Source organism: Lepisosteus oculatus, chromosome 28 (assembly GCF_040954835.1).
Source record: "Lepisosteus oculatus isolate fLepOcu1 chromosome 28, fLepOcu1.hap2, whole genome shotgun sequence".
Taxonomy (NCBI): domain Eukaryota; kingdom Metazoa; phylum Chordata; class Actinopteri; order Semionotiformes; family Lepisosteidae; genus Lepisosteus; species Lepisosteus oculatus.
In genome coordinates this window covers 4,564,305-4,587,586 of record NC_090723.1, presented here as the reverse complement: position 1 = coordinate 4,587,586, position 23,282 = coordinate 4,564,305, and the positions used below count along the sequence as shown (strand labels likewise).

General features: G+C 45.1%; 1 protein-coding gene across 3 annotated transcripts in view; it reads right to left on the bottom strand.

Annotated features, from left to right (window-relative positions):
• Positions 1–23,282, bottom strand: part of plekhh3 (pleckstrin homology, MyTH4 and FERM domain containing H3) — a 45,975-nt gene that overhangs the window by 15,679 nt on the left and 7,014 nt on the right. For all 3 annotated transcript variants that reach the window (XM_015361962.2, XM_015361960.2, XM_015361961.2), the window contains exons 2-4: positions 20,695–20,750; positions 9,160–9,248; positions 1,868–2,050 (exon numbers count right to left, since the gene is read on the bottom strand). In XM_015361962.2, the coding sequence (XP_015217448.2) occupies positions 1,868–2,050; positions 9,160–9,248; positions 20,695–20,750 (328 nt within the window). The remainder of the gene's footprint in view (positions 1–1,867; positions 2,051–9,159; positions 9,249–20,694; positions 20,751–23,282) is intronic.

The window sequence follows — 23,282 nt, the reverse complement described above, 5'->3', positions numbered from 1 at the left end:
AATAATTACCACTTCTGTTTTTTTTCTGAACAAGACTTTGCACTGGTGGCATTATAAAAAGGGAAAAATGACCTCATCACCTGAATTTAAAATGACATACTTTGATATTACACATGATTAAAAATCTACTTTACATAAAATACTGCTTGACATGGGTATACTGTATATATCCTTATATACTGTACATATCTTAAATTAGCTCAGAATAGCATCTTAATGAATGATTATCAGGATGAATGAGCATTCAATATAATCGTAACACTTGCAAGTATAGTTTAATGAAAAATATTCTGTATATACACGAAAAGCTTGTTTCAGATTCAGTGCATGACTGCATAATGCAAACTGTAAAAATCGATCAAAAGTACCACTGATGATGAAATACTAAACATTCAACAGCTGCCACAGTGAAAAGTCAAGATCAAAGCTTATCACTCTTATTTTCTGCTTATTTGAAGTGTGATTCTTGATGCTCAGAAGGAAGGCACAGTGCTTTAAAATTACAACTTTACAAGGACTTTTTTTTCTTCGACTTGGCTGGGGGAGTTTTTGCTCTCTAGAGGAAGAGATGGCATTTTCCTAGTGAGAGCGGTGTACCATGTGATCAATGCACTTTCAGATGCAGAGTGAGTCACCTAAGACACACGAGAGTGCTTAGGGCATAACTATGGACGCTGTGCAATTTAGTTGCAGATAACAGGGGTATGAAGGGAATTAACCTTTTTCAGTGGAAAGTCCCACACTAAGGCGTTTTTATTTCAGGGAACACTTTCAAAGGAATATTTGTTTCAACTCCCCAAAAAATAAATAAACGCAAAATTCTCAAGTCATCTCGAGTCTCAAGTCTGGAACTGTGAACAACTGTAATCGAAGGGAAACTATTCCTATGGTTTGAACAAACAATTAATCACTGATACAACAGACGCTGCACAGTGACTCATCTCCAGCCAGATGCCCCAAGTCAACCCATCCCATTGTGGGTGTCACTGCATCAACCTGTTCTGGTTACTTGCGAGAAAATTAAACATCTACAAAAATGCTTTTTTTGTATTTCGTAACAGAATCTGGGTATTTTGTAACAATATGAACAGAAAAGACAAGACTTCTAGCTTTTGCTGTTTTTATAGATATACAGCACCGTCCAAAACAGGTGCTAACCCCCTGAAGCATGAAGTAACAAAGGTGTGTTTAGACCATGTCAAAGAGTACAACACACACACAGAGTGCAGGCAAGTTTATACTGATACCTGAGCTTCTTGTTCGGCTCCAGTTCACCTCTGACCGAGAGACTTTCAACAGGGTAGTTTCTACAGAACACTGGACAGCTTCTTCTGTTTACTCCCTCACTTGTATATTTTGAAGAATTTCCATTTTAAAGCAGCAGCCTGTATCGACCTCTGTGAGGTGGATGGTTTTCCCAGAGGCCAGGTGCTTCAGAGGTTAAGGGGAAATCGCTAATTGCCAGGACAGGAGATTGTAAGTTCAAGTGTATGTCCCCAACTCACTGTGTGTCACCTTGAGCAAAGTCACTAAAAGTCTGGAATAAGACATAAAACTCAGATCATCATTTAACTGGATCTGGTGCAGCCATTACTGATGCATCCTTCAGCTCCTGCTCTCTCAATAGCTTTGGATATATGTCTAATAATAATAATAATGTCTTAACTACTACTTAACTACTAATAGACTACCTTTAACTACTAGCTGTTAAAGGTAAGGTTGCACAAGGTCATTCCTCTAGCAAAAACTGCCCACTGCCATTCTCCAGCAAACATTCAAAGATCCTGTAACACAGCCCGGAGACAGAGAAGCGTCTCCTTCGTCACTAGCTGATGGCACAGGCAGCACCGCCACAAGGAGATCTCACCGGTTTCCTTGTAGGTCTGCTTGTCGGGCCAGATGACGGAGCAGAGGCTGGTCAGGACCAGCGCCCCCAGTCTCTTGGCCGTCTGGTCGTTGCTGGTGTAGTAATCCAGGGAGTCCGGCGTCAGCACGAACCAGTGGCGCTTCTGCCAAATCCAGCCACCTCTCACCTCTCGGTACAGCCACCCTGTAGCACAGACACACACACAGCAGCCTCTTTAGAGCGTGGGTGGATGGAAAGAGAGGGCAAGGCATCTAAAAGAGGACAATGTAGAAAGCCAATCGGAAGCCACAAGCTGCTGCTCACGAGAAACTCCCATGTAAAGGCCTACAGGATAGGCCCACCTGTGGCCACACTCCTTTCAGGGCTGACACATGAGAGGAACGATTTCTGCCTTTACTCCCAAGATCATCTACTGGAAGAGTTGTAATTAACACTCCCGCCACGATACAACAAACAGGTCCGATGCAGAGGTTATCTGCATGCAACGCACAACACCAAGCACGCAGAAGAGCAGACACAAACACAGCACTGTCTGTCAGGGGCCTTGAGTATCAGGCAAGAGCCTGAGGCAGACGGCCGCTGGAAAAGGCTGATGATTATGTGTTGTAGGAAAAATTGCCACTTTAATAAAGCAAGGGCACTGTGTGGGCTGTTAAAAATTATTTTGCTTGATTCTGTTTAGTAAGAGTCAAGGCAAATTTGAAAAACTGAAGTATTGCAGACTTTGCCTCGACACTGAAGACTACTAATAGTAGTACTGTAGTACTACTAAACTAACTTGGCATACTATTCTAATATACAGTATGCCACTGTTATCTTTGTCTCTTGACTGGATGCAATTGTATGTCACTTTGGATAAAAGCATTTGCCAAATGAATAAATGCAAACGTAAGACCAGCTACACTGATGCCAGAGCCCAGCAGGATAAATTTAATTCATGAAAGTTAATCCAGATTTCTCATATAATACAGAGTTTTAACGCCACCAGCAGAACAGTATGGCATCAACAGTTTTCGCCTAAAAATCCCTTCTAGTCAGAGAGCTCAAAGTTAATAGTTGTTATATGACTACTTATTTAGCCCATGAGGTTCATTCTTTGCACGTGTAACACCAATTAATTTGAGAATTCCGATTCAGTACAAGAAACTAGGGATCTAAATCTGCCTTTAGATGACAATGCCTTGCTTACAAAAGGAACAAATGTAGGTGAGCAATGAGTTCTGTTTCGTTTTAAAGAAAAGGCACATTTAACTGACTGAACTAAATTAAGAACCAGTGTTGTATTTCCTCAAGGATAATGAAATCTTGTCTTTCTTCATAATAAGGGGCTTTGTGGGGGTAAAGATCATCAGAACAGAACATGTGTAATGGTTTTAAAAATAAAAATGAGCTAAGACAAATGCATTTGGACAGATGTGCAGCTGTGATATCCACAGCCTTGGAAACCAAAACAAGGCAATATCCCTGCTAGCCGCAGATAACGTGTGCTGCAGACATTCAAAAGAAACTGTAATCACCATGATCTCTGCAGAACTTCAGTTAAAACTTGCACACATCTGACCTAATTCTCAAAAAATGAAAACCTTCAGCAGCTGCGTTCCTTTAATCGCTCGTGAGGAAGGGAGGCACTGACTGGCAGCTCACCTCTGAGGCAGCCCCAGTTTTTGAACAAGATGGTACAGGATGGGAAGCTGTACCCGGGATATCTTCTCCTCCGGCTCCCTTCCCAGACTGCAGAACTCTTTTCCCTCCGGGAATTGCCTTTTGTTAATAATCAAAGCCAAACGAAAACAAACAGACAATAGAGTACTCTGTGCTCTAAGTGCTGCTTAATTTGAAAGTGGGTTGGCCAGATAACTAGTAACTAGTAGCTGGCACTCCAGCTGTTGACTGTCAAAATGGGCACTGAGCCTGGCTTCTCAGTGGGATGTCCCTGCTGTCAGGAATCGTAAGGCATGGGTATTCTTTTTCCCGGAGCATGGCATGTCGGAGGAAGTACTGGAAAACACGAAACCCCAGCTGCTAGGATCACATAGATGAGAACTGGTTCCTAGCGCCCACCTGGTCTTGTGGGAGTTAAAACCTGCTGGTTCTATCCAGCGAAGACTGGGAAAAGGTCATCGCAGACCAAGTCACGTTAATAGCTGAGGCAATGACATCATTCAGAGCTCGGCCAGACTGCAATCTGGAAGGCGGCTCTCCAAGGACAAGTGTCAAGCAGTGTCCAGCAGTAAGGGCTGTCACGCTAGGACATCTCTGGTTCAGCCCAGGGTTGTGTCATTAGCCCCCACTACCACTGGGACCCCTGCCCACTGCCCAATGCCCACTGCCCAGTGGCACACAGAGAGCTGAACGTCCTGGGGCTACTCTTTTGGTCACCAGCTGTCAGCGCTGTGCCCTTAGTAGGAGAGGCACCATCCCTGCAGTTGCAGCTTGCCAGCCGCCCCCTCGGGGGCAGACAGCAGAGCGCACGCAGTCCTGCACAGGGGCAACAAGCGAGGATTCGCAGGGCCAGGGTACAACCCAGGAATATTTCAAACAGGGAGGTTTTTAAAAAAGAAAAGAAAATTACAGGGGATTACACTAAGAAGTGAGGCAGTAGGGGTGGACTGGGGTGGGGCAGCAGGCCTGTTCAGAAGGGCAGAATGTCCTCATGAAGAGGAGCGCTGGAGTCCTCAGCGCCAAGGGCAGACAGCGGCACCCCTGGGCTCTTGCTACACCCAGGCCGCACTGTGTCCCTTTGCCCTGTCACCCGTGAGCTCTTCAGCGCTGAAGGGCTTCTTGCAGGCTTCCAGGAGAAAAGGCGCTCAGGGTCTTGAGGAATGGAGCTCTCCCCGGCAGACACTCTCCGGACGAGCTGCTGGTTTGCCGCTGCGTCCAGCTCTTTCCAGTCCCTTTCACCCCCACGACCCCACTCCGCCGCCCAGCGGCTTCGCGTGCCAGAGGACCCAACAGGGCCATCGCGAGTCTGACTCAACGCCCCCCTTCCCCAGCCCTGCCACGGTTCTTATCCCAGAAATCAGGAATGACAATAATGTTCCCACTGCAGATGCCCAAGTACAAATGAGCTTCCATTTCCCTTTCCACATTCCGGAGGCTCTCTCTTCTCCCGGGCTTTCAGCTTGAGCAGTCTGCTCTCCTGCCTCCTATCGCTGCCAACTGTTTCCTTTTTGTTTTCGAGCCGTGTCTGTGCTCACGCTCATGAGACGCTCCGGAGAAGGAGAGAGGAATCACAGGCAAACTTTAGGGCGCTGTGTCCTGCTGTCTGGATTCACTGCCTCCAGGGAGTCAGCAGAGACAGACTGGGGTGGGGTTAGGAGGAGTGGACTGGGGTGGGCCAGGAGGGGCGGAACAGTGCTGGCGGTATGGATCGGTGGACTGGTGTTAAAAAACAAAATTCTGGTTTTATCTGCGACGAAGGTGCTCTTCTACATGCTGACTCTAGATGACTCTGGGGGATGGGGGGATGGGGTCTCTTCAGCACACTATCACCAGTTCATCTCTGGCTCTGAGCAGCAGGGGAAAGATAGAACAAGTTTCTCACAATAAACGCGGGCAGGCATCCAGTATACACAGTACAAAAAAAAAAAAGATTGCAGATTGGCCAAAGCCAGTGTCTCGGCTGCAGACTAAACTGAACTTTGATGGACTAAATCTGCCCAGCTGATGCAGGTGGGGGTTATTCTGTTTGACAACTCATAAAAGGCTATCTCCATCAGGACATTAAACACACCGGACCAAACCATGCCTTCATCTGCAATACATGAATATGTTTCTACTAATAAGTGATTTTAAACAAACCACAACAGGTTTTAAATGAAGCTTGTTTTGCTTGTTAGGCTGCTAGTTATTATATTAACATTATACACCAGGGCCAGTTAACTCTAGTCCTTCTGGGCTGTACTCTACAGGTACTTTTCTATAACCAACGGATGAAGACAAACAAACAGGAGTTCTTATTCACTAATTAGTAATTAGATGAAAGTATCACTCACAGGCCCTCAAGAACTTAATTTGCCTGTGGATGCTATTCATAGATCTATCAGAGGCTACAAACATGTTTTTTCTTCAAATGCTCTTTGTATCTTCTATTCCTCAGCTCCTCACACCTGAAGGTACATTTCCCTGGTGTGAATCATTCTTTACTGCAGCCACTGTGCAGATCTGGCAGTCCCCCGCACGAAACTGACACATCTGAAACTGAACAGATTGAGCCTCCCCTCCATCTTCTGCCCAAGCCGTGGTGCGATGGGCATTTTCTGAGAACGGCAATCGGAGATTTCCCGCAGCTTGATTCATCTAAGCCCTTGGTGAAGAAGAGTGAAATGACCAGGGCAACACTGGTCGCTTCAACAATGGCCTGAGTGGACTTGACACACTGGCACTGTGCTGATGGGGTTAAGTCTCCCATCGGCTGCTATTTTCAGAGTTTCACCGTGACAGAGGGTGCAGCTGGTTTCTGTTAGAATCCACAGACTTTTCTACACTCCATCTGGATTGCTTCTCACCCCTGCTAATGGGTCCCCTGGGGAGGAGAGTCCAGCGTTAATTTGTTTCATTTGTGACCTTTAACCCTGCAGCCCTGCCTCTGCAATCATAGCTGTTTATAACATCAAAGGAGACTTTTTTTAGGCCAGCTTTTATAATAACCATGAATTAGAGAAAAAAAAACTCACAGCACTCCTTATTTGAAGCAAGATGCTGGCAGGGAGTTCTACTTTACAAGACCCAGTTTTTATACCACACGAGAGTAGGCACCTCTACTGTCCAATTCTCCTAGTCAAACAGAGAAAGAATCACAGGATTTTCCTAGGTACGTGAAAACAATATCACGCTGTTCTCACAGCTAGCTGTTGATAGCATGCATCACCTTTTGAAGGAATCAAAGAGAACAGGCCATTCTGTGGGCTGGTCGTCTTGGACAAACAAAACCTCAAGGCTGGCTCTTTTGCTCCTGATTGTAATTGTTCTTAATGGAAAAATAATAGTTCCCACGTGGTTTATAAGCGAGAGGCTCTGAGAAAGAACTAAATTCATTATCAAGGACAAAGTGTCTCTGGGCAGGTTGCTGGTGCACCAATAGTACCAGGAGTGTATTCATTCTTCTATAATCGTGAGCATCCTGTCAGCCCGCCATCTGAGCCTTTCTGTGGACACTACCAGTTAATCAGACAACAGGATGGAATTTTAATGAAGGTTTCAGGGCAGGTGCCTATGAATCGCCACACTCCCCCCATCTCTTCCCCTCTAAAAATAATCTACCCTAATCTGCCCGTGACCTCCTCCCTTCCCTCCCCCCCTCCATCTCATCCGTTAAGAGTAAGACAGTCAGATTTGTCCGGCCGGTAATTAAACTCAAGCAGTAATCCATTGTCTGTGAGCCAATCGAAACGGGAGTGTGGGGGGGGAATCCCTGCTTAATGATCTGCGTGCTTTTCCTGCTCAAGGCTGAATCAATCCAACCCGTCAAATGCAAGCCCTGCGCCACTCCACGCGGTCTTGTACTCTGCAAGCCTTGCTGAGCATTTGCCCACATCTTCCAGCAATAAGGGCCACAGAGATCACACTCCTGAAAAGACAGCTCCATGGTCACTGACTGACGGTGCTGCACTGTCATGTTGTGTAGCCAAAAAGTCTTTGTCTGCCACCTAACCACAGAGGTTAAACTGAGTACCTCTCTGATATACTGTAGCTCTTTGGTTTTCCCACATTTGTACATTATCAGTTGAATTTTGCAGCGTTCTGCATGAGCATCTACATGAGGCCCTACGTGACACACAAGGCCAAGCTACTGCTATGCCTGCACTGCTTTGCGGTTACTGTCCTACTGCCTAGACACCCACCACAGGGTTAAAGCAGAACTATGTTCTCTATTGCTATCTAGTTAAATCATATATGGACTTTATCTTTTGTATATGTTCCCCCTCGAATGTAGCCACAACTCCTAACACAATGGAAATACAGGAACAGGCTGTCTGCTCTTCTGCGAGGCGTGTAAGAGACAAGCCCCCACGAGTCTTGTTTATATAAAGCAAAAGGCTGGCAAAGCAGGGAGAAGAGTAATTTGAGGCACGTACCTTCTGCACCCCAGAAGCCCCCCCCCAGACAGCTTCCGACAGGGTTATCAATAATTCATCTCTTTTTCATACATTGATCTCAGCTTCAGCTCACTTACCAAAAAAAAGCCCTTGAATTCTAAATGTCTTGCATTGAATGTGGGTAAGCAAAAAGATGCTGGCAGTCTAGCCACTGAAATATTCACCCAAAAGCAAAAGTAATGGTCTAGACTTGGTTAAGAGAGGAATGCACAGCTCCCCTCGTTCTCCAGCACATGGAGTTAGCTCTGGCTGGGTGGACCTGCTGTATGAACACGGTCTCAGACTGCACAGCCCTGATCCTGCTGGCTTTGTCTGCCCGACCGTCTGGGTGCGAGTGAAGGCAATTCCAGGCCAGTTTCTCAGCAAATCCCTTCCTTCTGCGCCTCTGTGACTACTTCGTGGTGTTTATCCGTATGGCTTTCATAAACCTGCTCCGCACCCGAAGGCATGAAAGTTGGTGGTTAATGACCGTATGGCTGTGCTTGCAGTCTCGGAGACCTACTGATAAGTGGTCAGTGAGATTAAAATAGCTGACATCACGTTTCCCATTTGGGGAGGGGACAGGGTGGGGGGCTTCTGAGTGGCTCAGACAGAGCCCTGGCTAAACCCGAGACATTACTGCTTTGAGTCTGGTCTATGTAATTAGCTGGCTGGGACTGGAATTCCCCAAGCTGAGGCACACCACTGTCTGAGGGCACTGCCATGCCGGGATGAGCACTGTGGCTTTTCACTGCTGTCGCTCAGACGCGCAGGAGTCCTCTACTCGATGCTCACATGAAAGAAGGAGCTGTGGGACTTTGAAATCGAAAAATGGCAGATGGCGCTGGAATTGCCGGATTTCCTGTGACACAATGAGCCCGAACAGAATTGATCATGGAGAATCACCACATACACGCACTAGAAAACTGGTGAATTAAAAACCAGCCATATGAATTGACAGGCCAAAAGGGATGATCCTGGACCATCCCTTTCATATCATACACAACGGCTGCACCATATTCATTCTGAGATGCCATTTAGTGCAAGAAAGCTTCTCTAGCCAGGGTGAAGCTGCAAAACTGTCTGTGTGAGGGACACCACACATCCCGAACCTTAAAAGCTGTCCATCCAAGATCTGGGCAGTGGTGCCCAGGGCACAGAGCACACAACCACCACCGTGCCTGACCCCTGAGGGTCCACCCCCAGGAGCCTTACCTTTGACCACTAGCTCTGGGTCTTCCTCCAAGCCTGCCTTGCCCCTCTCGATGATCAGACTCCTCATTTCCTCCGGTACCTCCGACAAGCTGCGGAAAGGACAAGCAGGGGGAGGGGAGCCGTTAATCGGACACGTATTTTGGGCGAATGTGCATTTAAAAGTGAGAACATGAGGCATGTCTTTATTCAAAGGGCTGTGAAAGTGCGATACAAGTTACCAGCCATGTTGTTAAATTCTCACACTCTGTTTTCTTTCAAGAAAGGACTGAGATCCTGGGATCATTAACTACTATCTAAAAACTGGAGTGGAAGAGCTGAATGCTCTCCACTCATTTGCTATCTTTATGATGTTCTTATTTCACAGTGATCAACAGCACTCAGCCTCTATCAACCTAACTCTTTCAGCTCATCTGCCAGCATCACACAATGGGGCTGCCGTTACAGTCTTCTTGTCTTAGTAAATTCCACCTCTGATTATTTTATAGAGGTCTTTTGACAGGTGGTACCATAGCAGTGTAGAGTATAGCAGTGATCATATACAGTAATTTATTTATTCAGTAGGCATTTTTATCCAAAGTGACTAAGGTCAAATAATTATAATCCATACAAAGAAAAGTCACAGTTTAATAAGTCTATAGCTATACTGAGAGGCATTAAAAATGCAACAAATGAATATTTGGGACCAAGCAGTACAGTGTATTGTATGATATAGTAAGACTATAATAACAAGGCTAAAACATGCATATGTAAAATAACCTCTCAAAGACCTCTCAAAAAAGACTTATTGCTGAATGTTGCAGATTGTTATAGCTCTGTCCTTTCTCTTTAATTTTCTTTTTCTTGATTGACAGTAGTGTGAAACAAGCACTGAAAAGCAATGACTGATCGTAAACCCAGGACACTGCCAAAGAAAAAACATGATTATGTCTACTTTCAATTTCGAGGCAGCTGACATCATTTCCAAAGTCTATTTCTGAGCAGTGAAATAACTTCATTCTGTTTCCGGGACTTATTTTTGGTAAGAAAGCGATGGCGAACCTGACAGAAGGGTGAATGAACAGGCACCCTTCTGCAGATCCGGTAATCACAGGTTTCGGTGAACAAATTGCAGACTCGTCAGAGTTTCAGCGAGGCCGAGTGTCAGAGACCGAACAAGAGGCGCATTGTGGTCATCTGCAAGGCCCCGCTGCTGAAACGACAATCCGTGTTTTGTAACGGTTTAAAAATAACAGGACTTCAGGATATTTATTTTTTTTGTTGCAAAAAATGGCATCGGATGCAGGACTATTATTGAAGACAGCTGAACCTTCTAGGTCAGTATCTGGTTTAAATCCCATTAGCCTGTTTTATGACCTGATGCCCTCCCTCCCCCCGCCCACAGAATTTATTTACCTCAACCAACAGTATGTTAGAAGGAATATGGTCACTACCCTGCTTCACTTGAAAAATCAAGTAGGTTCCAGGAAACAGCCTGATAATGATTCTTAAATAATGCTTCATTATTTATTTCAAACATTTATTAGCTTATTGATTTCCTATTCGGTTCCTCTGAGCGGAAGGCTGTGTGGCAGGACCCGATCAATTGTGTGCCTCTATAGTGCTCGCTGAGAGAGATACTGTCCAGTTTATGGATAGCACACGTCTGCCTTCCCAGAGCAGGATGGGTAGAAATGACAAACTGTGGCGAACTGTTGGACAGCGTGTGTTGCCTTCTGCTGGAGCAGTAAAATTGATTTTTGTGTGTGTGTGTGTCTCCAAAGAGAAAACACTTTGGGAGAAGGGAATGCTTAGTGTATAGATTTCAAAAATGCATGACAGTTTGAGCCTTTCTGGTCAGAAAAGTCCCATTCATAGAAAAAGCCTGTGAACTCTGAGTCTGGGCTTCAGGCCTCCTGGGATTGAAAAGGGTTATTAATACGATTCCTGGTTTAAGATCTATGGGCCCAATGCTTTGTTAAATTGCTTATTTAAACCTCTTAACAGTTTATGTTCTAAACCTGTTAAAACTGGCAACACTGAGCGAGACGGTAAGTCTTTTTGGAATTGTATATATTTAGAAAATGAAAGCATTTGATTTGAACAGTCTCTTCTTCATATTACTATCAGAATCTCCCTCCCTGTCTGACTAAATGAAATGAAAATTGTTGTAAATTAAGGATGGGTGACAGCTTCAAGTCAAGACTTGAAAGTTCCCAAAGTCTCTGGCTCTAATGTTTCCTCCTGGTAGTACATTCCATGCATTATTAACTCCATGTAAAAGAGAATTTTCAAATGTTGGTGCAACACTGACTTTAAGCATGTCCCGATGTTGTGTTCCCTGATCTTTAACAATTATTGGGGTCCACCTTATTGTTTCCTTTTCAAACGCTGAAGACCTTACTCAGACCCTCTCCAAGGTGTCTTGAACTCAAGAGTGAGGAGATTAGGTTCCTTCAGCCTATCCTCATAACTCATAAGTTAAACCCTGGAATGAGCCATGTTAATCTTTGGGCTTTTTCTAATGCTTCTTAATCGGTTTTGGACAGCTGCAGCCAGAATCATATGCTGCACTAAAGACTTGTACAGTTGACACATACTCTCTCTTAAGTTGTATTATACAATTTTTGCCATGGAGCCTAACACGTTTTGCATTTTTAATTGCTTCTTTACATTGTTTATAAGGCCTCTGGGCTCTTTTCCCACTGTGTCATTTTGAGTTATGGCCATCCAGTAATACAATTGTCCTATACTGACTGACTCCGTTAAGGGCCATTCCTCCAGGCTTTGTATCACCAGCACACTGGACTAAGTAGTTCCTGACACCTGTGAGGAAGATCAGAGGTCCCGGCACTGCCTTCTCTGTGACTGGCTCACAAGGTTACATGCAATGTTTCAACTCATGGGCTTCTCTCATCACATATGAGGATGACTTCTAATTTTCCCAAAAACCTCACTCTGTTCATTCACCCCGTCGTTTGCCAGTCGGCTATTCCAAAGACTTTCATTTAAAAAAACAAACAAGTTTACAAAAGCGTACCCCGTTGCTACAGCGATGCAACAATGCAGAGCAACAACAGTGATGACTGATGTTCAGCTTTCCTCAATGAAATACGGAAACACGATCAACCTTCTGAATTTCGCTGGCACGTACTTCGAATAACATTCAAAATGCAGGACCCACCGTTATTCCACTATTCTGAACTCTGGTAGTTACTTTCTGAATGGAAAGTCTCCTGTTACACAAGAGGGTGAATTCTAGATTGCGTGTCTGCTTTAGTGATTCCTACCCTGGTCTTTTGGCTTTCAGCAATCATTCCGAGATTAATTCCAAGCTTTCCTGCCATGTCTGTGGTTCTGGTCCTGGAGGAACATTGTGTCTCCTGGTTTTTGCTGCAGCTGAGTTCTTAATCACAGGCCAATTGATTTCAGTTCTCTGTTAAGGACATTTTTGTGGGACGGATGGGATTTGTATTTGGCATCAACCCTGTACAATTTTCGGAGTTTCAGATCTGCATGCTTTCAGGTGCGTTTCCAGAAATGTAACCAACTGGAGCTCTGCAGAAGAAACAAATGCTCGTTGTGCGTCTGCTACAACGTAACTCCCACTGCACTGCGGGCGTGTCTGGTACAGTACCTCTCCCACTGGTGTCGTGTCTGGTACAGTGCCACGCCCTCAGTGGGCATGTGTGGCAGTGTCTTGCCAACCTGCATCTGTTCAGCGGAAACTGATCAATTAGTCAGAGCTGTTCAGTCAGAAATAAAGTTAAGCAAGCTGAGCAGAGGGTGTGTAAAGTTCTGTGGTCTGAAATTGTTGGAAACAGTACCTTTGAAACAGGGTATTTGTGATACTATAGACTGGTTGGTGAAACAAAAGTTTAAGACTCTCAGAAGCAGAGCCCTTGTAGTCCAACTGAGAGAGGTTCAGTCAGACACAAGATCAATTTCCTGCAGCAAGAAGTGAGTTGCTTTGGTTTTAATTTTTTTTTTAATGATGCTGCTCATTTTATAGTTATTTTTTTCTAAATTCTGATTACAAATCAGTTTGACCCTCACTGAAGGTGAATGTTGTGTGCCACAAACTCTGACACACAGGCTATTAACTTTTTTGTTTGCTCGCGTTATGAAAAATGCATCAGAGAAAAAGAAAAAAATATCGAATGGCGGTATCAGTTAATGTATCAGCAAGAGGAAAAACAAACTAAGAGCAGGGCTGGTGGATTTCTTGAAGACGTCTTTAAGAGTGTCATTACATTTGCAAAAAAAAACTGGTTATTCTGAACTTGTAAAGCTACACTGGACAGGATCAGCCACCTGTAAAATCTCTCCAGATCCTGGAACACTTCCAATTCCAACCAGGTGCTGAGATTCAGCAATCTGCCTAATCTGCACACTGACTCACCCTGACTAATAAAACTGGTACAGACAGGTTCGGTCTTTTTTTTTCCTTGCGAAGTCTTGTTCTAAGCAGTTTTAATGACCTCCCCTGAAATTGCTGTCGCCAACAATCTAAGAACAGGTTCTGGTATCCAGCGTGTATCTCACAGAGGAGAGGTGTGGAGAAGGAGTTGATATCTGCCCAGCAGTTCAAACACAATAATCCCTCTGGACCTGCCTGGTCTCTAAGCTCTCTTACAGAGCTGTTTATTAGGATACCACTGGCCCACACAATTATCACAACAGCTCTGCTCTGACTTTACATTTTAACCCCTGAGCTTTAAGTTCATCACCTCAGTTTTGAACTATACACTCATGTTTACAGAAGATAAAACTACGAGGTCCCCTAAAGACATGCCTGCAAAGTTCGGGATTCATGTTGAAAGCCGAAGAGAGCCAACAAGTGCCTCAACTAACTTGTAGCCAGTATTGGGGTCCAACTGATGCCCCGATTCAGGAGCCACAGTTTAGACAGATTAAAGAGAAAATAAGCAAAGGTTTGGATGGGGTGCCATTAAGAGAGGTGCCCTCTCAACCCCTTACACAAAGGAGGGATCTCTCTGGATGTGTTATATCTGATGGTCATTTGGCAGAGACACAGGAGAGACTTTACAGAGCTCACAGCTGATAAACACCTCTCCTCTCACAAGTGCTGTAGAAATTCATCACTGGCCCAGGCCTTGGAACAGGGGACAGGAAACAGTTTTACCCACAGATTAAACTTGTTCAATCATGTTCCAGAGGAAACAGGGTGATACTTCTCTGACTGAGTCCCCTGAGACTGAGAGTGAGCGAGCAAGGAAACCTGCCTGATGAGCCACGTCTCACGTCTGAAATTCCAATTCACTTAGACTCGAGATGTGACACGAGCTACATTCCTTTATAGTGCTTGATTTGTCAATTCCAAAAACCAAGCCAAGAAAATATGAACGAAGTCCCTACTACCGTATCCATACCTACATTTGGACTTCAACCATAAGTTATCGGCACTTTCCTGAAAGTTCAATTTTGTAATTTCACAAGTCCTGACTGGTTCATGTGATATTTGTAATTGTCTGTGGAACGTAAACGTCTCACTCTATTCCTGAGGGAAAACAAAATCCTGTTTCTGGTCAGATTCACCTCTGATACTGCTGCAGCCTTTCCTCCAAGCATGTCTTGTCCCACTTAGTACCCTCCTAAGGAAGTGATGTGTGTTGTTACTTCCTGCCTAACTTCATTGGTCTGTGACTTGAATCTGCACCACATTCCACGGAATACTTCACTTCCTGTAAGGAGTGTTAAGCCTCCAAGAAATGTAATCTGATCATATTCACTGCACTTCCTTTCATCCAGAATTATTTTAACAAGCTAATAGAGCTACAGTAGCTAGCAGGACAAACAGGATTCTGAAAAAGTAACTAGTGACTGCCCAGAAATCATACAACACAATACACAAAGAGTCTTAAAAAACACTGGACACACATTATGTGTGAATGTGCTCGTATAAACAAGAAAAATAAGTTAAGGCAGTATATCCTTTTTTCACGTGCTTAAAAAAATAATTTGTATTTCTAAAGAAATGTTACTTGCAGATAATCACTGCATTTCTAATGTTATGGTTTTGAACGCGGACACACTACAAGTATGCGAAAAGAACTCAACAACGGGGAAAAATCACCCCACAGAGAAACTAAAATGAACTGTGCTGTTTGTTTACGGAAGTGAAGTTAAATTTATGGAAAAAACTCTGCTGTCCAGATGTGGATTAGATACCATGTGACCCTTTAAACAGAAACATCTGGAGCCAAAAGTCAAATGGGAAGTGGACAGAAAAAAGGAAATGAAAAATTGCTGTATATAGGCACATGTAAACATACACTGCCATATACCTTAAAACATAATTAAATGCAGCCTTTTATCTATTAAAGGAATGGAAATCACTGAACTCCTCTTGAACGCGCCAAAACCTCTGGCTACTTCAAACCCTTTTCACTTAAATATTCTCATGAGGGGGTGAGGAAGGCAGCCACTAAGTTGAAAACCAATTAGTAACCGATTATTAATTGTCAGTTTAATTTGCCACTTGGCTTCACAGATAACCCTCAGATGGAATCAAGAGGGGCTGGTATCGAGTTTCCCAACTTGCTGCGCTTGATCGTTTAGACATTGTGATTGAGCCAGGAAAAGGTGAAACATCTGCATGATCAGAGGAGGAGGTGTCGCAGGGCAAGACTGGTGATGTCACTCAAAGTCTCAGGTCTCTTTTGACACTGGGACTGGTGCTTGTGTCTCCACACCCACAAATCAATTCAATTTAAGCTCTATTGTCCCCTAGGGGTAATTTGTTTTACGGCACAGTCAAACAAAACACAATGAAATCAGGTTCTCTCACGAGTCACACGAGTGCCCTTGGTCCGAGTCCAGGCACAATCGCATACTGTACAACACATTTGTGCCATGACTTCTGACTGGCACAGCTTTCGATGGTGAAGGGCGCTCTGAGGAACTTGGAAAGGAAGAATGGAACAAGTTTCAAAGTGTAACATGTAACATGACACAGCTCAACGACAGCACTCCCCAGAGTCTCACTAACCCGGGGGCACTAATCTTTTTGCACCAAGAGCACATGGAGCAGGTGATCGACGGAGTGCCTGCGTTAGGTCATGGGCAGGCTTTGTGCTTTTCGGTGTTCAAAATTTGAATTCACGCACAATTCTGTAACAAAATCCTCATTTTGGAAAGTTGTTTTGTTCGAGCAGACTTTGATTCGTGTAAGGGTCTCGCCAGATGTTGGGGAGCTCTTTTATTGAAAGCGATAACTGCTGAGTAATTCGCTCTTTATTACTGGTGTGGCTTAATGGGGAAATTAAAGCTGCCTTGAAATCACTTCTTTTAACCACAGCGGGGGAAAACGTGTCTTTTCAGGCACTGCAAGAAGGAGAGCACGTTACAAAATACTGGTATTTTCTAAAGAATATCTTACTAGCAAGCACTGCAGGTGCGTTATTAGATTTAAAACTCAGCCTCAGCCTATTGATGTGTGCAAACAAACTATCTGAACGTCATGGTTTGCATGTGTCAAAGATGTGGAGAAGCTGCTGTTTGAATAGCCCCAGTTGTACGCGTCCCTGTTCACTCACCTAGCTGATGTGTTCATCAGCAGTACAACTCGGAGACCTGTAGGTGGACTAACCATCAAAAACCACTGTTGGTACAAAAGGCCATTAGCTTTATCTCTCATGGAGAGGGGCTGAGCAAGTACAAGGAAGCTCAGGGCAGCACCCTGCAAGTCAAAGGGGCCGGAAGTGAGAATCTCCTGATAACAAGACTCCTTTGCCTCCATCGCCCCCCCGCCCTGGTATCCTTTAAAAATGCGACTCAATTGAAGAGAGAGAAGAGACTGTAGCAGTAGAAACCCTTGCCAGAATGCCGAACCCAAATCCAGGTGCACATCTTCAATCGCAAGTCCGTGTGCCCAGATCGCCTCAATGGCTGCCTCTGAGCACCCCTAAACCACGTCAGTGTGAGCCAAGTGCTGTCTTGCGGGAGCAGACTTCACTCTCCTGGGATTTTACGGGTCTCTTGTCTTTTGCTTCAGATGGTGGGAAAACAGGAATCTAGTGATCAAGAGTGTATGACCTCCAGTCTTAAAATAATCTGTTTACTTAAGACAGCTGCCAAGGAATTTTTTTCGGAAGACCGAAAAAATGTGGCCGAGGAGGGGGGGGGGTTGGAGAGGGAGGGGGGATGGGGAAGGAGGAAAAGAGAGGGGGGAGGAGAGGATGGGGAACCAAGGGGGAGGGGTAAAAGTTTTTTTTTTCCTGCCTCCTCTCTGAAGGGAGAGGGAGAGTTCCTGTACAGGTTGCAAATGACAGAGCGAGAGAACGAGAGGGGCCAAAGGTCAGGGAGGCTAGTCCTCTGAACTATTCGTCACAGCTCGGCTGAAAACGGTGAGAAACGAGAGGGGGCAAAAAAGACGTGCAAATTTCCGCAGCTCTGGGACAAATTAACGGTGGATCAGAGGGACCCTGGCTTAAAGTTTCTGAGCTCTGGGAATACGATAAGACATTTCAGCAAGCAGGGGACAAGGGCACAACCTGAAACCTGCTGACAGCAGATTCTGAACCCACACCAGAAAACCCAGCGCTGCACGCAGGGCTAATGACTAATTAATCATTACAAATTCAGTGTGGCGCCGTGAACAAATCAATCAGCAGGAGGAAAAAGGGCAAAGTCTGAAAAACTATCAGTTTTTCTGTAATTTGACTGGATCCTAATCAGTGAAGCGCCACACAAATTAATGAGACAGAGGAAAAACGTTAGATAGGAGATGAGCTCCAGATTACTGGTTTAACTTGCTGAAGACATGCATGTTTCTTAAAATGCCCTCTGAAACTCGGTGTGCAAAAGTAAAATCATTACTCTTTTTACTTCCTCAATGGGTCTGCTCTGACAAAGTAGGCCAATAGCACAGTAGGCCCTTTGATTCATATTCCAGAATTTCAAAACCACTTTTTCACACTAATATTGAGATGTATTTAGTTTTAGATCCTTATTGGAGTCCCAGTCCACTGCAACAGCTTGTGCAAGAGAAGCTGAAATACTAAATTTCAATTTAAGAATCATGCTCAGTGAACAAAATGCACCTAGCTTTGATCGTTTGCTTGCCTGATCGTGCTAGAAACACGCAGAGCCGTGCAGGGAATTAAAAAGACATAGAACAAAGGAGCCATTCGGGAACATTTTGCACCATTTCGGTCAGGCCAGAGCTGAGAGATGAGACAATGGACTGTTCACTCACAGACACCTTCCAAAGGGAGACAAATGCCAAAGGAATGTTGAATCATGCATCTCATCAAGAACGCAGTGTGGTTTGGTTCTTGGTTTGCTAAGAGATGTATTGCATGCCACGCTTGGTCCACTCACAGTTAACCTCATTTGTCCTCTGCTAGAAACCTATTTCTGGAAGAAATATCAGCTGTTTCTCACTAATGCTATTGCTCCACAGTTTATCAGCAAAGACTGTATTTTAAAGTGGTTCTTGGTGCAGTACTGTACTAAGCCATTCTTTCCTGCACAATGGCTGACCTTAATGCTCCTGGCTTTCTCCTGCTTGGTCATGTTTACATACTAAATGTCAGCTTGAATTTCTTTCTTCCAAACAGTGCTTTGAAAGCAAACACAAAAGGGTAAAAAAGGGTTTGCCCAACCTGAACTCGCTAATTTGTGTCTCTGGATAAGAATGCAACGCCCTCACTGAAAGTATGTTTCAGACTAGAGGTCACAGAACTCCTCAGGGCCCACAGATTCTATCTGGGGGGTCCCACAGTATAAAATCAATCACCCTACACAGTGGAATCGTTCCATCAGCCAGCAGCACTGCTTTCAGTACTGCATAATTACATATATAATTATACATTTATAAATAATAACAGCTTCATTCTAATAATTCCAGACTTCTGTCTTATTTTGTGTTTCATCTGTATGACCCTTCATTTTTGAAAAGGAGTCTGTGTGCCATAAAAACTCAAAAGTCCCCCCAGACTTGGAAAATGAAATCCAGGCTGACCAGTTCTGTGTGCTGTTTGTCGGACCCTCTACACACCTCGTCTATGCTTCATTACGTGACAACATCCACGCTTACCATCCTCCCCAGAAAGAAAAAGCTTTAGTCACTGTGAAAAGCTCCGTGCAACTGTCCCCAGTTGCACAGGGCCCTTTTGGCACAACTGCATAAATGGTGCTTTTCACACCTCTGGTAACCGTGTCACACAGGCACACCCTGTCTTTCTGCTTCCCTGCTCGCCTGAGTCATCCCCCCTCCCTCTGGGCTGACAATCCAGCCTGACTCCTCTACTCCGTGGGCTCTCTCCCCCCAGCTGTCACCAGCCTCTGTCTCCCACACTCTCTGCCCCTGGGGCTTTGTTTGCGAAACGCCTGGGGCAACTCCTGCGTCTCGGGGGGGACGCCAGCTTTTGGGGCCTGCCCACGCCGATTTGCCACGAAGGCGAGGGGCCCTTTGCCCGCGTCTCGCCTTCGCACCCGTGAGGTCGGCAGGATTAAAGCCAAGCCGGCCTCTTGTCAACGACCTTTCCCGAGAGAAACAGGAATCGGTGAAAGGAAAGGGAGTCAGAGGCCCGAGAGCTTGCTCTCGTGCGACTGCACGGTCGCGAAGGGCCGTGCCGGATTCGTTCCCACGGCGATCTCCACCCCTTTCTTTATCTCCTGCCGCCACCTCCTCTCAACCTACGATCTCCCAGCCATGGAGGCAGACGCTCCGAGCCGCTGTGTGCTCAGATAGAGGGAGACGTCTGCGGGACTGTCCGTGTGTTTGAAGGGAGAGGAGGAGGCAGCGAGTGTGGAAGATGGTCCAGACAGTCTGTGGGCTCCGGCTGGGTTTCCGAGGCCGGGTGTGGATCGGCACGTGTGTGTGTGTGTGTGCATAAGGACCACTGACGAAGCTGTAACCCCGGTGGCTTTTTTTAGCTCGTGGTTTTTAGCACAGACGGGCGTGGACGGCAGTCCTCTCCCTCAGAGGTAGTGACGCGAGTGGTCTGCTCAGAGTGTGTTTCAGCATGAAAGGCAAAATCCCCTACTACACAGCGGCCCTTTTAACCCTACTGGTCTAGACGGAAGAGCGCCACCTACTGGTCCAGGAACACCACTTACAGCAGCGGCCTGGTTTTCCTTAGAGGTCTCCCACCCCGCCACTGAGCAGGCCCAGCTTTGCTCAGCTCCTGAGATCTGCCCGGATCAGGGTAGGTGGAGATAACATGAGAATGTGCCAGAGATCGAGGTCCCTCAACCTCTTTTTTCTTTGTTTTTGTAATTATTAACTAACAGGGCATCAACAACCTTAATATGTTATAAAATACATCACAGGTCTATATACCTCTTTATAAAAAGGCAACAGCTGGTCCAGGCGAGGGGTATCACACTTAAATTTTACATTTAACTTAAACTCAGTATAAATAAGCCTGTGTATTCAACATCAAACCAATGGCTATGAGTTTCAAGCGGTAGCAGAGGAAGCCAAGTCTGGCACATCACAATGGTAAGCAGAGTGATGCCCAGAATCCAGGAAGAACTCCTTCTGCCCGGGCGCAGACAGGAAATGACACAGGAAACGGCCTCACTCACCTGCTGGGTCCGTTGGCTGTGTGGGTGGGCTGGGTCAGTGTCACCTCCAGTGGGCTCTGGCGAAAGAAAGGCAGAGTAACGCGTTTAGGCAACAGAAGAACAGTCTTTGTTCTTTAAAAAAACAAAACACAGCACAGTGGAAATTCATTTGCCCTTATTCCCTTGTGCCTAGATCTGTGATGCACTATAAAAGACAGTAAGAGAGTACCAGCGAAGGCCTCTTCCCTGCAGCGAAGTGCTCATCTTCCCATGGCCCAGCTTATCCAGAAAAAAAAGGAACTTCCAAGCTAGCAACATATATTTTTTTTAGGTTTGCTGTAAGGTTATTCCTGAACCTGCGGCAACTCTTCTGATGTCTCACCATTTAATACAAAAAGCCATTCTGAGCTGGTCATCAACCGCAATGAAACAGAAGACCGGGTTGCGCCCTCTCCATCAAAATCAGCTTTTTTTTCCAAAAATAAAAGTCTCTCTCTCACAGTTTCTATCCACTATCCACAGCTTCATCCAATTCAGGGTCACAGGGGAGTTAGAGGCAGTGGAAGCAGGGTACACCCTGAACGGGACCCCAGTCCATCACAGGCCAGACACAGACACACATACAGGGTCAATTTTCTCAAAAGCCAATACATCTACTCAAACACACGGAGAACACACTGTACAAACTCTACTTAGGACAGCATCCCAGGTCCGGAACTGAACCCAGACCCCCGAGATGTCATGCTGACCACTGACGGGTCTATAAACTGGAGCTTTGACAAGTGGAAACAGTTACCTGAAAAAAAAAGTTGAACCCAAGTGAAATGTTTTCCTGCTCTTTGAAAACACTTTTGTTTGGAGTCCGAAGCAAAGTATCTTCTTGTACAACAGGCTTTTGCATTCCTTAATAATGGCAATACAATTTCACCTAATACAGTACACCTACTGTATCTGCACACATTCTTGTCTAGATACTACAAACTACTACACACTGTACTAATAAATATTAAAAAGCTCTTTAAGTTTAAGTTTAAAGTGGCACTGTATGCTTTTCGGGGGAGGACAGGGGACAGAATGTTCTTGGTTTGGCTGCAGTTAAGGATTTTGTGATACCTGAGGGCCACATCTGCTTGTTGACTCACTGAACGTTTTGGAGGTTCAAGGCTCGTTACTGATCATTTCAATTTCATTTCCTTTCTGTCAGCCCTCTATGACTCTGATGTCATACAACCTTGTGTTAACGACAGCCAGGAATCCGAATTTGAAGCTGTTTAAAGTGCAGCTGGGACTAATCTGAGATCACAGTGTTTTGGCCTCTTGAAACATTTTTCCCTCGTGTGGTTCCAGACGTTTTTAAATATTTCATGCAATTTTTTCACTGTGCGCTAGTTTTAGCTCTATGCCTTATTTTAAATATTGAACAGTTACGTCTGGAGTGAATATAACTATATTTTTAGGTACATACCATATGAGGCAAGCTAGTCTTTTAAGCGCATTATATTAAGGTGAGTGTTAAGACTCAGTGCTGTACTCTTACCTTTTGGCTATGTGGAATTGCCAATTATCTTTTGTTGTGTACCCACCTATCTAAGTTTTGAAACATGAAACAGAAGACATGAGTTGAAACTAAGTAAAAGTTCATTTAAAATTGAGAATGGGAAGCAATTCTTTACCCAAACGGTTGTGGGAGTATGGCGCAAGCTACCCAGATACGTTGTTGAAGCTGGTACAGTACCTTAGTGTCTTTCTGGAACAGCTGGAAGAGATCCTCAGGTCAATGAGCCACTAACTACCAAATGGGCTGAATGCCTCCTCTCGCTTGGAACTTACTGAATGTTCTGACGTTAAAGTGCCAATTGTTTCAAGACTCAGTTGTCTGGAAACAACCCCCACGCCCACTCAGGAGAGAATGTGACAGGCCGGCATGAAAACACCCACCTGAAGAGCCACTTTTTCAGCCTACCGGAAACTCCACTGGGGTGCTGGTGCTCATTGACAGAGCACCATGCCTCTCAATGGCACCACTGTGAGCCTGCAGCTGCCTGGAAAGTCACAGAAGTCACTCTTGCTCCAAGATCCTAGAGTGCAACTAACCCCACTCCCACTACTCATTAACTACCGGCCAGCGGATCCCAAACCCCAACCCACTTTGTGCACCAGTGCACAGGATCCTGATCACACCTGGCTAACAGACATACAGCACAACCTGAACTGCACAAGCCAGAGCCACTCAGGAGCTCCAGTCTGAACCTATGGGAAGCAGATGCCAGTTTTGGCCACGAGCAGTGCTGCTGATTATGGGAAATCTCCCTGGCAACTTACCAAAAACCTAAAAAAATTATATTGCCCCCTGGAAAGAGAGGCTGCAAATCTACAGCAAGTTCTTAAATTAGTCCAAATGCTGAGAAGTTCTCTTACTGCCTGAGGCTAGACAGACAAAGTAGTAGTAATCATACTAACCTTTATTTATATCTCATGGTGCAGCATCTCAAGACGCTGTACAATAAAACAATGAGTAGCTGTGTAAAACAGACTCCATCACTTTTACAGCCTCACCCTGAAGGCAGCTCTCCTTAGCCCTTCTGTTATCAGTAGGTGTGTTGTTCTTG